The following is a 17,659-nucleotide window of genomic DNA, read 5'->3' as shown; positions in this document are numbered from 1 at the left end:
AAGAATTGATATATTTATAATGTAATAAATGTCATAATTAATGAGAGCTCTAAAATTGATATTGATATTAAATTTAATGTTTAAATATTGATATTAAATTTTTATTTTTAATAAACCCGTGTATTACACGGGTCTTACACCTAGTTGCTAATATAATCCGTGATTTTGAAATTCAAGATCAATATCTCCCTCGTCACCACCACTCCTACGACACTGCTGCTCTTATTCTTCGCCACTAATATCGTTATCATTTATCTTCCTCTTCAACTACATATTAGACGAGGAAGATATTTGAAGTCTCGCCTGCAATGACCGCATCACTGTTCTACATAATGTAAAGTTTATTGTTTCTCATTGATTAATTAGTTATTGTTTTCTATTTCAGTTTGATATGAATTCGTCATTCTTGATATGCAAAATTGAGTTATTCCATCTTCTTCTAGGTTGTGGTTTTTTCATAAATGTTTTTAAGGTAAAATTGGTTACGAAGACCATGATTCCAGTAGGCTCCCCATAATGGTTCCTCATGCAAGGTATTTATGTTTTGTTTTGATTTTTTTATGTGTATGTAGTTCTAATTTCGTTATTTTTTGTGGAACAAAACTGGATGCCTAGGTTTTAATTTTGGAGATTTTTTTTCTGTAATGACAATAGTTGATGATGGGTTTTGGTTTTTGGATTAATCACAATAAGTTATTGGTTGTGTACTTTTCATATAAATAAAAAAAATTGGATTTTGGTTTTTGGATTAATCACAAGAAGTTATTGGTTGTGTAATTTTCATATAAATCAAAAAAAATTGTCACCACAGGTTATTGGTTTGGAAAGGAATGGAGTATGCTTGAGAAAGACTTTACTGAGATGTATCATAAATTGAGTCATTTATTAGTTTTATTATAAATAGAAATTAATAATTGATTTATTGTTAGGAACATACACAATATAGCATCATAAAGCAAGAAAAGAACGTATTTCACGACTTACATAATCGAAATTCCACATGTAAAAGCTAATTATCATGTATCTCTTATTAAGACTTAATTTCTAAAATATTATGGATTCTCAGTCACATGAGAACCCTATTGATGAATCACCCAATTTAAATAATTAATTACCTACAATTCATTATACGGAAAAGAAAAGATACCCACAATAGTTTCTTAGGAGTTCTATTTGCAAGTGGTTTTATTACACATGGAGATCAAGCATTATGCCTATGTGAAAATATGAACCTCCATTCATCATACAACTTATCACATTGATTTATTTTCTCTGATGCCTATTTTAGCTCATAAAGCAAGATTTACAGTTTTGGAATATGTCAATGGTGGAGAGCTATTCTAAATAATTGTAAGTTGCAACCGATATTTTTAATCATTTTTTTTCTTTTGTCACATGCAAGCCAATTATCTCCATTACATTAATGTATTTTTATGGTAAAATTTATCTTCTTCATGTTATGTTTGTTTATACTTTGGTTATATATATGCCAATCATTGCTTACTATTATGGCTTGCACAACTAAAAGTGCAGCAACCTTCATGGCCAAGGATGTAAGAAAATAAAATGTCACTTGTAATATTCACAACTGATAGTTGCAAAGAAGCAGACGCCGGTTTTATTTGCTCAACAACACAAAAAGGTACTTGGGTGTTTTATTACTATTTTTACAATGTAAAATGTCTTTCTTTACAACCAATCATTATTTGATATATGCATGGAAGATACTGTATCGATTTTCATAATTTTTTTTATTGTATAGGACCATGTCTCCCTTCAAAATTTTAAGGGTAGCCATTGATTTCTTTAACTAATATTAGTCATCGACCTAATAAAATCATGGCAGTTCTTAAAGAAAATCATAAATTTAGATCCTATGAGCTAGATGTATTTGGGAGGAATATCAAGGTAAAAGAGAATAATAGTTTTAGTCACGAAGTTAATATGTATTCAGTTTTAGTCTCACAATACGATTTTGGTCATTATATTGAATTATCTTCAGAATTTTGGTCATTGGGTTGTTTAAGCTAAATGCTCAACTATTCATTTTTTTAAACAACCATTTTCCTTTGGACCAAAACAAAACAAAAAAAATAGTACCATAAGTATTTACGATATGGGCACATGGTGCAATTTTGAGAAAAGTGCATTGGTTATAATTTTTATGCATATATACAAAATTATTATAAATTGCAGAAAATCATATACGTAAATAAATCTCAAGCTAATATTAAAAAGCGTGTTGACATGATAGTTGCTAGGAAAACAAAGCGTGAGTACTAGCATCTTGGGAGCAAAATGGTTGGGAGCAAAATGGTTGGCAAGCATCTTGGGAAAGTGTTTGTTAGGGTAGGTCTCATTAGGAATTTCTTTTACAATGTCATTCTCTTTGAAAAAAAAACATAAATTACTAACAAAACATCGTATTGTTTCAGCATTAAGACTATGTGATCAAGTTTAATGGGTATTCAATCTCTCATTGGTAAAACAATTATCAAATTTGAGTTGTCTTGGTTAACCCATTATTACAACTTACAAAGTAAGCATGTTGAGTATTTATTAGGTTAATCTTTATGGTGTGAAATGGTAACTCTATGGATCTTGTGCATGGTTAATTATAGCATTGTACTTTAGTGTTATTTTACTTCAAAGAATTTTTGTAATTTGACAGAGCTACCCCATTATCGCAATAAAAATTACTGTATTTTGGATGGTGTTTCTATATTGGGTAAAATTTTAAAATACAATGTTGTAATATGATGAAATAAAAGTGGAATGTTGTAATAAAAAAGGCAAGAGATATATAGCAACAGTCTATCATTTATTTATACGTTGCACCATCCTAATTTTGTTTTTTTGTTTTTCATATTTAAACATTGTACTTTTAGGGGCTTTCTTATTTAGGCATTATTTGTTATAATATCCTAATTGCAAGAAGTAGTATCATACTTTTGATTTGACATTGTAAGACGTATAGTAATCATTAAAAAAAAAAAGCAAAATGCTATAACAAAAAAATAGCAACATACTTCCTTTTAATTGTTTACTATAACATCGTACTTTAATTTTATTTTTCTTTTTCCGGATAACACAAATAGAAATTACTTTTTTAAAATTTTTATTACAACATCTTACAAATCACCAACCGTGGTTTCCACGGGTTATAACCTAATATATATATATATATATATATATATATATATATATATATATATATATATATATATATATATATATATATATATATATATATATATATATAACTTAAATCTTGCTATGCCTTCTTTCGCCACATCTATCACATTCATAAGGAAAACCTGTTTTGGATGTGCCTCGGTTATCATGTTCTCAACATACGGCTTTGATTCGGGTCGTATCGTTTAATTTATGTTTTTTCGGTGATTTTGGATTTTATCATTCGGATTTGGGTTACATTAATTGACAATATAATTTCTAACAATTGCATTAATTATTGTTGATGTTGTGTACAAGATCTCTTAAGCTTACCAAAATTTTCAGTACAGGATAACATTAATTACACCTCTACAATAGCTAGTTGGTTGACTTGATGATTTGTGAAGATTTCTTGGGATCAACATGAAATAGTAAGCCAAAACATCTTATAAGCCAAAGTATGTGTTTTTTTAATTCAAGACCTCACAAGTCATAGTTAGCTTGAATCACAAAAAATACGTTAGCAATGGGTTGAACTCTTTCTTACGATTACGATGAAAATATCACAAGACCTTACACACATAGAAACTAATTTGGCAATTATGTTTCATAATTGAAAAAAACAATCATTTTAATGAATAGTTATATTTCTGTAACGGTGAGTGTGATTTACTAATTTGGCAACTATGTCTGCATAATTGTAAAAAGAGTCATTTTAATGAATAGTTATATTTGCGTAAAGGTGAGTATGATTTGTTAGGTTCAATTTTTATTGAACCATATTAATTTGGTTTTAGGGTATTTAGAGACCTTCAAACATGTCTTTTTTGGGCTTCCTACCCGGTCTGTGACGGGAACTTCTCATGGCTTCGTTTGATCCCAAAAAAAAGTTATGGGTTTTGTATGGAGAGCAAAGCTAAATCGAATTCCTTTAGCGGTGACACTCAAAAATAGAGGAATTGATTTAGCGTCAACGATTTTTGACGTATGCAAAGCATCTGACGAAACTGGTGATCATATCCTTGTTTCATGCACAATGGCGAGGTCAGTATTACAATCTATTCTTCATTGGTGTGGTCTCCCGGAGAATGAATTCCAGTGAGTATTGAATATCATCGATTATGCTTCCAATTGGGGTAACTGTCCCAAAAAGAAGGATATTCTAACTGTGATATTATTCGGAGCCTTATGGTCCTTGTGGGAAGCTCGGAATGATCGAGTGTTTAAAAAAGTTGAAGTGAATTCGGAGAAGATTGTGGCTGCTACCAAGTCATTAATGTATGTTTGGGTGAAACATAGAGGAGATAGAGGTAGTATAGACTAGAATTCATGGGTCTTATCTCTTCTTCTTTGTATTTGAATTACTGTATGCAAACATCCTAACTAGTTGCTTGCTAGTAGGAAAAACTTCTTTATTAATAATATTGTCGGTTCAAAAAAAAATATGTCTTTTTTTATTATTTAAAATGAGTCTGAATTAAGTTTGTTTTTTCGGCTTTCAACAATAAAAGTAATGGAGTATTGCCTACTATTATATTTTAAATGTAATTAAAACACTAAGGGCACTTTTGGTTCCCAACATATTTTTACAATGAGAGAAATTTATGGAAGGAATTCTAAATGAATTTGAATATCAAGGAATTATAATATGTTATGTTTGGTTGGCATGAAATTAAAAAAAAAAAAAAAAGCTGACATTTTATTTTGTATTTGGTTTGATATTTGTCCAAAGAATTAAAATATAAATTAGAGAATTCTCGAAGGAAGTCTTTATATTTTGACCTTATGATTGATTTCGCCATTATATTTTTTTTTTATTTAATAAGAGATAAAATTGGTAATAGTTTGCATTTTAACCATTTTACTCGGTAAAACAGTTAATATGAGAACTTTTTCGAAGATATAATCAAAACATAATGATTTTTCTTGAAAATATAGTATTTTTATTTTTTTTAATATTATTTTAGTAGCATAGTTTTTTTTTCTCTGTCTAACGAATTGTATTATCTTATATTAATCGGTACTTATGATATTTATGTCTAACAGAGAATATCTATTATAAAAATAGTTTTTTTCTTCAAAAAGTTAACCGTTTGTATAATATTTATGTCTAACAGATTGTATTATTTTACACTAATCTTATGATATTTTTCTCTTTTATATAAGATTGTTTACCGCTTTGCAAAATCATGAACATAAGATCCTATATAGGTTATCAAGAATATAAGATTTTATATAGGTTGTCAAGAACGTAAGATCCTACCAAAAACATTTTAGAACATAAAAATATATTTTATTTTATCAATTCACTATTCCGTTAACCATAAATATTTTAAAACAAAAAAGATACATCTTGAATAGGGATCATTTTACCCACGTGATAATACGATTATAGGATCATGATCGTGGTTTTAACAACTTTGATATCATTTGTTTAAAAAAGGTTTTTCTTTTTAAATGATAATTTTATTTGTAACTTTTAGATTCTTGTATTTAATTTAAGGAGAATATTATATGATAATAACATAAATACAATAAGATAGTACATTGTGTTATACATAAACGATTTCATTAAGATTATACTGAGATAATAAGATTATATATATATATATATATATATATATATATATATATATATATATATATATATATATATATATATATATTAAAAACCCTTATATTTTGATCACATATTGGGACTGATTTACAAGGTAAAAAGGGTTTAAATGTAAATAATTATTAGTTTTTGGGACTTAATTAAATAAAAAAAATAAATATAAAGACTAAATTGATTATGATGTAAAAATATAAAGATTTTATTGAAGATTTCCCTATAAATTATGTAAAATCACAAAAATATCATTATTTATGAAATCTTTTCATAAGATCTAATTACGTTTCAAATCAAAGAATAAAATCCACACCTAAATTTAAATATTTTCAATTTGTTGTTTGCAATGATAAATTTGTCTTTATAGTAAGGGAAAAAGTTGAGATAAGAAGAGAAACTATTTTTACATTCTCATTTTCCTCTCCAAGAGTCTATAAACTAGTTTTTCCATATTTGGTCCTTTTTATCCGTTATAACCCACTTCTATCTGACTTGATAGTTTTTCTCTAACATAAAAAGATAATCAGGGACGTTTAGTTGATTTTAAAAGTCATATGCGGAAAATAAAAATGAACCCGTAAATACAACTTTTAGTAGAAAAGAAAAACGAAAAAAAAAAAAAGAAGGAACGTGAATCGAACCTGGGTGGATTAAATAAACGTTCAAGTCTACAGCTTGCATGTATTTGAAGATTAATAAATAAATCAGTGCAGATTTTGTGTCCTAAATTTTTCGAGGCCATGTACGGTTGCACACCCTTAGTGTCAACCCTAATGACACTCAGAGGTTAACGAAACAATTAACCTTCTCTTTTGTTGTCAACAAAGGGTCCTTAAAGCCCCCTTTCTTCACATTTCAAAGTCGAGGCTATCAATTTGACCATGTTTTCCCCACCGATTTACAATTTTGTATTCTTTTTTTTTCTACAAGGCATAAATTAAGAAATATATTTAAAAAGGAAAACCCAATCAAATTAATCAAAATTCTAAAACTATAATAGTCCATTAGATTACGACATCAAAGAGACAATCACGAACTATTAATTCCTATATGAAGTAGAACGCTATAAACAATGCTACACGTAGTATAATGCTACAAAAAGTACCAGATTTTGAAACATGTTACTAACTTACATAAAGTGCTAAATATCATTTAAACACCATTATTTTCATAAGTTTGATACGAAAAGATAATAACATATCTTAACAAAAGTAAGACAATTCACAAAACATCCAACACTTTGAAAATTATAATGTATTACATATATAACATGCTTATAAGACTATCAGGTATACTCTCCACGACAACGGTCGTGGAGAGATTCCCAATTATCCACCAAAAGCCACGAACCCACTTCGGAGTGGGTATAACGAACGGAAGAGAAGAACGAAAAGAGAGAGAAGAAAGACGCTGAGAGTGAAGAAGAAACGGATTGGTCGTCCGCTTCCGTGCTCGCCACCACAAATCACCACGACCACGAGCCACCACGGACCGACGGGATAGTGTGCACGGTCGTGGTCCGTGGCCACGTCAACAACGAGCATTTTCGTTGCAGGTATACGGGATGGCCTAATCATTCAATAAATACAAAATAACACTTTTATCCACAAACATCAAAACCTAGACCATGATTATCAACATTTATCCGTAAAACATCAAAAGCTTGTCCATATTTCTCAAAACATCAAAAGTGTGGCCATGTTTACCAAAGTCTTTCTTCATCCCATGTGCTTGCATGCTCATTTCCAATATGTGTATTTTCAACCTATATGCATGCAAATTAAACATAAAATTAGACATTCATTTCTTTATTTATGTGCAAGTAAACATATCACTTATTAATGGATTGATCCTTGTTCTTATAAGTGCTTTTACTACCTATCACCTCTTATTTACCTTTACGATCAGTTGAAAGGTAATATCTAGAATGTAATCGATATCCATTTCATCTGCAGTTCATTCATGCGTATTATACCCATAATGGTCAATATGTCCATAGATTATATCCCAATTTTGACTACAATGGCCTATAAAATCCATATAACATCATAATTATAAGCCTATTAGATAATGGCATGCTTAGAATACAACAATAAAACGTTATTGTGTAACACCGTCAATTTGAGCATGAAGTTTTTGCCACTTTTTCAGTAAAAATAAATTGTTTTCGGTTTCACATGTCGAACATCATTAATGTGACACGTTCGATTTACCTATTTGGAGGCACGACTGTCGACATCAACCTCCCCCTATCACATGCTAATGAGATTCTTGAGGCCAGTTGTTGTCGTATGGAATGAGAATTAGTAATTCCATAAATGCAATGTAAAACCTACACTTACTTGGAATGGATTACGAATGTGAAATACGTATTTTAAATATTCTATTTGATCATTCAATGAAATGTAGTTAATTATTTGGGTCACAAAATGGACAAGTTTGCAAAAAAGTATTCATAACCTCCTAGATGGAGTTGTGTGTGGCTTAATATAACATCCCAAAAATCAAGATAAATTTTTTCATTTTTGAAACCAATTTAAAACCATAAGTGTTTACAAAACATAGTTTCCAAAAGTTATAAACATGAATCGGAGTATCCCAAAATGATAATCTCATAAAATTCAGAATGATGTGCACAATCATGCATTCGCCTTGCCCTTGTCCTATGAAGTACCTGAAACCACAAGTTCAAACTATAAGTCAAAGCTTAGTGACTTCCCCCACAGTACCACACACAACTAAAAAGATAACATGCATATATGAGCCTTCAACATGAGTAGACCACTTCGCAGGGCCTACAACTTATATCCGGACCGTGCCAGATATCTTGGTCTCCAGCGCGAAGCAGAATCGCCTCAACCCAACAAACCATAACATGTCGAATTATACAATAACAATCAGTAACCAACATGTATAAGTAATCATACAAATCTACCAGTCTAACACATAACCAGTAAAACACAGGTAATTATACAGATCTACCAGTCTATCATATAACCCGCATAACATCATTAAATATACCAGGATACATAATCCAGTGGGCCGACATTGGTTGCCTTCGACCCATAAGTATAGTGAATAAAACTCACCTCAATGTCAGAAAGATAGCAAAACTGAATGTTTCTCCAATTACCGGCTCTACGAGTCACCTATACAACACCCAAGGACCAAGCCTCAATCTACTACTCAAAATATCCCAAATGACCTAAAGTCAAACTTGGTTAAAGTCAATGGTTAACGGTCAAAGTCAAATGTCAAAAGTTACTCCAATAGGTTGCTACGTAGTGGCTGCTAAATGACAAAGCAGACAGGTCCTTACCAAGTCGCCACGGCGTGGCAACCTAAGGTCACACCGTGGGGACTGGTTTGGACAGCTTAACCATTAAGTCATTTTTCCCACAACTTCAAGAGCTCCAAAACTCATATATGGTCCTCCTTATGGTCTTGATGGATAAATTTTACAACTTTATCCATTAAGACTCCTCAACAAGTCAAGATCCCAAACCCTAATTCCTTAAGAGTAACCAAAAGCATAAAGACAACCATTAAGCACCAAATCTCTAGAGTTGTACATCCAAAGTTTCCAGAATGATTCCATACTCTAAATGAGCTCTAAAATTCGTAGATTTATGGACATGCATGTCCAATGCATGTCCCTTCCATTTTAGGTAAAAAAAACATGACAATAAAGGCTTAAACTTAAGCATGGAACTAAAAACTACATAGATCCTCAGATCTGGAACATCTAACACTAGAATGATCACATAGATCCATAAAGTTTCTAACTCTATGACATTCAACCATCCAAATTCTCACACCAAGAAGATTTAGGGAAAAAGGGCTAGATCTAAAGGTAAATAACATAAATGTTGGATCTCAGGGACTTATAATGGTCCAGAAACATGCTCAAGGTTGGTGAGACGATTTGCTTGTTGGAACCAAGCTCAAAGATGCCTTCTTCTTCTTCAAAATACCACCAAGACACACAAGAACTCAAAGATTAGTAATGGAGGCTAGGGTTTCCTTTTTAAGGTTGAGGGAGAATGACTGAGGCTGAGGGTGGGCAACCCTAGCTATCCCATTCCTTAAATAGGGGCTCAAACCCCGTATTATGGTTTGTCATTAAATAGCGGCCACGTCATGGCGATATATGCCACACCGTGGCGCCAACTTAAGGGCCACGAAAACTCTTGCTTTAGCCATACCGTGGCCACCATAAATTTAACTTCAATTTATTAAATTTACTTAAAAAGGAACATACCCGAAATTTGGTAAGGACTTTGGAATGAATTTAATGAACTTAATAAGTTAAGTGAAGAGGTTTATAAGGTTCAAAATTTAATATATTCATGTTAAAAGTTGACAAAAGTTGGGACAAATTGATTTATGAGACACGTAAGATGTAAAGAATGGATAGAAAAAATAGTTGGAACTCTGCCAACATGATACAACAAGTTCCATCATAATGGAACGATAGGGTTATAGTAAACCCTCCACTAATACGGTAATGTCATCTGCCATTACAGTAAAACTTTTTTCAAAAATCATCGTTTTTCAATTGAATGTTTTGAACCTTCTTGAAACATATTAAAGATATATTTTCATCATATTAAAGCATAGAAGTTAGGAACCCTTGTAAGGGTATTTGGTCATTTAGTAACATTTAGTTGTTAACTATAGGTGGTGTTTGAAGGGCTTTCACTTGAAGATGGTGTTGTTTCATTGCTAAGGTCTTGAGGTGAGTTTACCATGAGTACACATCCTTACATTATTTTATTTCCTTGGTTTTCTTCATATAATATTATATGTAAACTTACTTGCAATGTGGATTATGTGTGCTTTCATGAAATTATATTTTATGAAATGGTTTTTTTAACATAAAGCTAAATGCTTTATTTTGAAAAAAATAATTTAAACACCCTACTTTTTGCATCGATGCATTCATGCTAGGATGGTGGTGACTAAGAGATTGCAAGTAGCCAACTCACATGAGGAATTCCACATAATCGGGTATGAGGTATTCCTAAGCAATCGGGTTTGAAATATTCTCCACAACGGGTACACATGTGGGCTAGCTACCCCTTGTGTGACTTAGGGTGGCTTATGAGTGCCTAATATTAAGAAGAAGACTACTTAGGGTCAGTTCCAATAGGACACTACCCATGAGTCATACGCCATTTACCTTGTGAGTTGGATGTTGAGATTGACAAAAGGGTTGGGAATACAAACATGCATTACATACCATTTTAATGAATTATTCATTGCTTACCTTTTTGTTATGTTGAGCTAGTTTAGATATTTTGCAAACTAATGTTTAGCCTATGAGAACGTTTGATACTTGGGTCATATAATACCCTATTCTGATTTGGGTTATTAAAAGTCCAACATGTTTTGACTTGTTTAAATAATTTTTTAGAGGTTTGATTCGAATAAAATAAATTATTGTCTTCTTACTCTTAATAAATTAACATGGGATATGCTCACTAGACAATTTAATGCCTACTTGAATTTGATGTGTACTCGGATTAATGGTGTTAGAGACTTACAAGAAGTAGCGGATACATTTTAGAAGACTGATTATATCACTTGATCATTGTTATGATAAATATTACCACACTCTTTTACAACTTTTTGAGATGTTTTGTTGACTTTGACACCGTAAACTTTCCACAACTTAAAAAAAAATAACTAAACTTAGTTTCTGAGATGTTTCTTAAGTGTATTTTTACAAACTACCCTAGCGAGGGATGTAATCAAGAGTTTCGGGATTTTTGCAAACCTCCATATTCATGCATCAAAATTTATACCTTATGGCCCAGTGTCATCATATTTATATCCCACTAGCATATGCTCAAATTATTTAATTTAAAATAGAAGCATCAATATTGTCTCTATTAGTATATAATGATTAAATAAAATAATAAAATAATGAAACTAACAGAAGAAATTTTGTAAGCATGACAAAAGAATGTCGACATGTTACAATTTCAAACGGCACACAACACACGTTATAAGGGCTTTTTCAATGCATGTTAACACATTACCCACATGAACTTGCATCCGATCTATACCAAAATATGTAGATGCACTTTGGGTACAACTTTGATGTAAGATTTTTGATACAATAACTACATTTTTTTCAAAATTTATTATCGATTGTACCACTTTTTTCTTTGAAATGTTTTTTTTACTGTTGAAAGTTTCCATTTTACATTAGAAATATATTTTATCGTACAAAAGTACAAAAGTACACTTTGATACACTTCGTTTTGTCACAAGGATCATAGCTCTTTAAATTTATGTATTGTAGTTGATATTTTTTGCATTTGTTTCAAGGAGTCATCATACGAGAGGCAAATCATGAAGCACCAACACGAACTCAATGTGTAATGATGTGGGAATTCATACGTATTCTTGTCAATGTTGCTATCATGCGATTTACCAACCACCACCATTATCTCTATAACGATCACCACCGCCTCCAATGCTACTATCTCCAATTGTACTGTCATTGGAAAATTAGACAGTCATGGAGACGGTGTTAATTGTTATAAAGAAAATGGCAGTGACAGGTGTGACTGCGGTAGCTGAAAAGAACGAAACAATCAATGATGAATATCAGACTTTGCAACACATGCTTCAACATACCAACTACACTAGTTTATGTAAGTTGTTATGCAATTAAAATTCCAACTTCAGTTGCTAAAATTCCAACTTCAATTGTTGAAATTGTAATTAAAAAAAAAATCGATCTTAGTTCTTTAGTTCAATTGAAAAATCATATAGTTCAATGTATATTTAATTAGTTATATATTTATTTCAAATTATCCTAAAAAGATAATGCTAGAAATGAAGGTGATCCATAGATTTTGGAATAGAAACACAGGAAAATCCAATTAGATAGAACCACACCACCATCACCATCGCCTTCCACCATATGCTATAGATAACACCTTATCCCCCTTTGTTATCACTCATTCCATTCCCAACTATATTTTAATGAACATTTATAATATTATATACAAACTATGATACGTATTGATCGATACATCATGACAAATTAACTAAAACGTTGTTGAATTTTTACGTATTATGCTTATAATCGTACTAGAATCTTGATTTGTCATAATATGACTGCATCGATTGTCGTGGACCCCATGATATAAAACTGATTGTTTATTATTATTATTATTATTATTACTATTATTATTTTGTGTATAATCCTAATTAGCTTCTTTAAACAAGTTAAACGAATTTAATTAAACCTTATTTGGGTTTTCATTTAGAAATCGCGGGACACAGGAGCATAGATAATATTTTCAAAATAATTTAGAGACATTAAATCTAATGCTTTAAAATTATTTAAGAATGTACATGTTGTTTACGAATCTAAATACCCTGTCTTAAAAGTAAAATAATCATTATTGTTTACAAATCCAGTATGATTTTATTAATATCAAAGTACTTGCATACCAAGAAACAAGTAACATGTTTCAACAAAACAGAATTATGAAAACTGAAAAAGTACTATAATTATCTTTAATAAATTATTTTATGAAAGCTTATTCGTACATAATAATTTTTTGTCAATGACATTTTTTTTTCATAGTGTACTACTGAGCATGAATCAGCTTCCTTATTTTATGGATTAATCACAAAAATACCGAAAATGGATGTGTCATGTTAGAAAATAACCATATTTCAAATATTTATCACAAAAATATCATTCATTTTGCAAACTGTTTTTGCTTCACAAAATTTTGCTTTATAAACATCCACCACAAAGTCTTTTCCTACAAGTAAAAAAAAAAGGCGACTTTTGTTTGTGAGATGATGATATCATTTTTTAAAAGTATAATGTCATTTCAGACATTTCTCAATGTCCACTTAGTGAAATGAATTATTTTGTTAAATAAGTATTAAAAATTGATCATTTAATGACATATGTCCTTTTTTTAATCATTCTAATGATTACCCTTATTTTACTCTTTATCTTTGAGATAATTATTCTGAAAATGTATATTAATTAAACACCCACTCAATATTATATAACGAACAAACGATGTGGTTGTGTATATATATACATAATAAAAAAAATATGCATGGAGGGGTGACACGTGGAGTTTTGTGGTACGTCCAAACCTGATCCCTCATATTATCCATGCAAAAACCGGAGAGATGGAATTAGTATAAAACCCCAATGAAAACTCCGACAACTGATCACATCAACCTCTTCCACCGTTGTGGTGATCAATGTCTGCAACAGCCGCCGCATTTACACCCAATTTCAACACTCCATCTCTCAAGAAACCTTCCACCACCGTTTCCACTTGTATTGCAAGGCTGAGCAACACCTCATCATCCTCCGCACCTCCTCCTTCTACTCCAAGCCTCATCCGTAACCAGCCCGTTTTTGCTGCCCCAACTCCGATCATCACCCCCACTTGGGTATATATATTTTATAGGGACTAATTAACTACTTTTAAGTTTATGAATTTTTTTTCTTTTAATTTAACATTTTTCTGTTTTGCTACATTTATGGGAGTTAGCTTTAGCCAATCAATTTTAATTTTAATGAGACACGAAAAAGCACACAAGAGACGTATAGCATTAAAACGAGCCATAAAGACAATGTCGAAACTGATGAAATCTCGTTAATAAATAAATGACGATTTTTTTTGTGAATTTTGAAAGATGATATTTATATATAGAATGGAATTCTGAAATGTGATATATTTGCAGAGAGGAGACATGGGAAACGAATCGTATGAGGAGGCCATTGCTGCACTTAAAAAACTTCTAAGGTAAAGATATATTAATAGATTTTACTTTATGTCGTAACGGGTCCTTTATTTTGATATAGATTTACATAAAAAACCAATAAATATTGAGTTTTTTAAAGTTCGTATATAATCTAAATTATAAATTGTTTTGAAAGTCGTTTTACGTACACTCTACCCTTGTCAAAACCACATGTTCTATTAAATCTAAATAATTCCCAATTTCACTTAAAAGGTAACACTAGTTTTCCAACGTCCCACAACCTTTTTATTATTTGATTAAATAAATTCTGAATATTATTAATTAATTTAATGATGGTTTTGCAGTGAGAAGGGAGAGTTGGCACCTGTGGCTGCAGCAAAAATTGATGCAATCACAGCTGAGCTTCAAACACCAAACTCCAAACCAGCATTTGACCCTGTTGAGAGGATCAAAACTGGATTTGCCAAATTCAAGACCGAAAAATATATGTAAGTTTTTTACGATAATTTTTTTTTTATAAAGATTTGGGGTTTACTAAATGCTCATGTGGTGGAGTTATATGCAGAACTAATCCAGCTTTGTATGATGAACTTTCAAAAGGCCAGAGCCCAAAGGTATACTACTCATTTCAAAGAAAAATTAGTGAAATGGCACTGTACTTTCAAATTTTTTCTTAAAGTAAAACTATGTTTGACACGTCATAATAGCTACCTTATTTTTCGTGTTTTTTAAGGTTGTCATGTTTAGCAAACCAAAACGTAGCTTATAAGCTAACTTTTTAAAAAATTACTCAGACTAGCTTTTCAATGAGCTTATTGAATTTTTTTTAAATTATCTCAAATATACCTTTATTATATTAAAAAAAAAAAAAAAAAAAAAAAAAAAAAAAAAAAAATTCTCAATCTTCTACATGCCCTTTTATATCATTTTACATATTCAAGTAACTTATCGACTAGTTTTATCAAACGTCATTTTTTATCTGCTAGCAGTTAGCTTTTCAGCTAGTCTGCCAAACATAGCCTGCGAGTATAGCTAATTTTTGCAATTGGCCCCAAAAGTTTCCTTTTGCAATTTTGGTCCTTATTTGAGGCTCTTGTAACGTCTTTGATCCATGTTCCAACTAAAATGACTACTTTTGGTCATTGAGTATAGAGTTGATTTTTGCAATTTTGGTCTCAAAAAACGTTACAAAACCTCAAATAAGGACCCAAATTGCAAGAGAAAACTTTTTGGGACCAAGATTGAAAAATTCAGCTATGCTCAGGGACCAAAAATGTAATTTACTCTTTTTCTTATGAAGACATTTTACTTTAGAAAATCTACTTTTGCTCTTTTTTTTTCTTATTAGGAGATCATTTTACGCTTTAAAATCCCATCCAATCATTTTGTAATTTTTTAAAAGTAGAATGCTATAACGTGAAGAAATGAAAGTAGGATGCTATTAACATTTAACATGTACCAATGATATATATATATATATATATATATATATATATATATATATATATATATATATATATATATATGTGTGTGTGTGTGTGTGTGTGTGTGTGTGCAGTTTATGGTGTTTGCATGCTCAGACTCCCGGGTTTGCCCATCACACGTGTTGGATTTCCAGCCTGGCGAGGCATTTGTTGTCCGTAATGTAGCCAACATGGTTCCTCCATTTGACAAGGTTCAATCACAAATTTAATTCTTTATCATCATCATCATCATCATCATCATCATAAATCATAATAAGAATAATAATAATAATCATTATCTAAAGAATCACAACTTAATTATTGGTTTTCTTGATTACTTGCAAAAACAGGTTAAATATGCTGGAGTAGGAGCTGCTGTTGAGTATGCAGTTCTTCATCTCAAGGTAATTCCAAAATGGGTCGGTCGGGTCGGACTGTAGTTATTAATAATGGGTCAAATGGTAACACTAAAAGATTTATCACCTCCTAAGTTGCTTATTCAAAAAAGATTAGATCATTATTTTACTAAGAGTTTTTGTAATCTTATTAATATATTAACTAGATAAAAAAAGTGTCGACAGGTCAACCGGACATATTTTGACTAGTCGTAAGAATATACGAGTTTACACATTTTGCAAACTATAGATAAATATTTTTGATAAACGTAGTCAAATTTTGGTAACCATGTTAGTATATATTAAATCTAAAAATAGCATTGTTTGACTTCCTAAAAAGGTCAATCATTCGTTTTAATTTTTAAATTAATCAAGTTATGGAATTGAATGATATGTAGGTGGAGCAAATAGTTGTAATTGGACATAGCCGTTGTGGTGGGATCAAGGGTCTAATGACCTTTCCAGATGAAGGACCTCACGTTACGTAAGTTTTATTGCCCTTTCAATATGCAAAAAGTTAGGACCTGGTTGAAATTACCGTTTTGCCCTTGTTTTTATCTTCAATTCCTTCACGTTGATATGACAGTGATTTCATCGAGGACTGGGTCAAAGTTGCTCTCCCTGCAAAGTCAAAGGTGAAAGCAGAGCATACCAGTTCATCTCTTGATGATCAATGTGTAACCTGTGAAAAGGTAAATAACAATTAATCTTCAACGAGGTTAATAGTTTTTTTTTTTTTTTTTTTTTTTTTTTTTTGTGTGTGTGTGTTAAGAGCTAATAATCATGTGTTGACTTTTCAGGAGGCAGTCAATTTGTCTCTTGCAAACCTGTTGACTTACCCGTTTGTAAGAGATGGACTAGTGAAGAAAACACTGGCACTTAAGGGTGGACACTATGACTTTGTTAATGGGACATTTGAGCTGTGGGGACTTGATTTTGGACTTTCTCCTACCACTTCTGCTTGATTGATTCACACTTGTATTTTATATATAATTCCATCTTTACCCTTCACTCTTTTGTTCCACTTGAATTTCACCTACCATCTCTACTTGTAATAATTCTGGTCTTTGCACCTCTTCTGATATAATAAATAAAGTCTTTGATATGTATGCATATGCTTAATCTATCATTTCGTATAGTATTATATTTCGGAATGATTTTTCTATGCATAATAAGACACTGCTAATGTAGGCGAGTTTAACCAAAATTTAGAAATTATGACTAAAATCTCCTACCTAAGATAGCATATGGAA

At 31.0% G+C, this 17,659-nt stretch overlaps 1 protein-coding gene across 1 annotated transcript; it reads left to right on the top strand.

The window, feature by feature from the left end:
* Window positions 1-13,989: 13,989 nt before the first annotated feature.
* On the top strand, window positions 13,990-17,515 carry LOC111920498 (carbonic anhydrase 1). The gene is made up of 9 exons (XM_023916078.3): window positions 13,990-14,233; window positions 14,528-14,589; window positions 14,893-15,036; window positions 15,114-15,162; window positions 16,107-16,223; window positions 16,362-16,415; window positions 16,805-16,890; window positions 16,993-17,098; window positions 17,207-17,515. Exons 1-9 carry the CDS (start codon window positions 14,039-14,041, stop codon window positions 17,369-17,371), a joined length of 978 nt encoding a protein of 325 aa, XP_023771846.1. The 5' UTR covers window positions 13,990-14,038; the 3' UTR covers window positions 17,372-17,515.
* The last annotated feature ends 144 nt before the right edge of the window (window positions 17,516-17,659 follow it).

This window comes from Lactuca sativa, chromosome 4, assembly GCF_002870075.4.
Source record: "Lactuca sativa cultivar Salinas chromosome 4, Lsat_Salinas_v11, whole genome shotgun sequence".
In the NCBI taxonomy this organism is placed as follows: Eukaryota; Viridiplantae; Streptophyta; class Magnoliopsida; order Asterales; family Asteraceae; genus Lactuca; species Lactuca sativa.
Note: the sequence above shows the minus strand (reverse complement) of the source record. Positions and strands in the feature narration are given on the sequence as shown.

What these genes read in the sequence shown, in the direction of transcription:
- LOC111920498 (XM_023916078.3), top strand. Translation starts at nt 14,039, where the DNA reads ATGTCTGCAACAGCCGCCGCATTTACACCCAATTTCAACACTCCATCT. An exon ending in CAAAAGGCCAGAGCCCAAAG is followed by an intron (nt 15,163 to 16,106) that starts GTATACTACTCA and finishes GTGTGTGTGCAG; the next exon opens with TTTATGGTGTTTGCATGCTC. An exon ending in GATGAAGGACCTCACGTTAC is followed by an intron (nt 16,891 to 16,992) that starts GTAAGTTTTATT and finishes TTGATATGACAG; the next exon opens with TGATTTCATCGAGGACTGGG.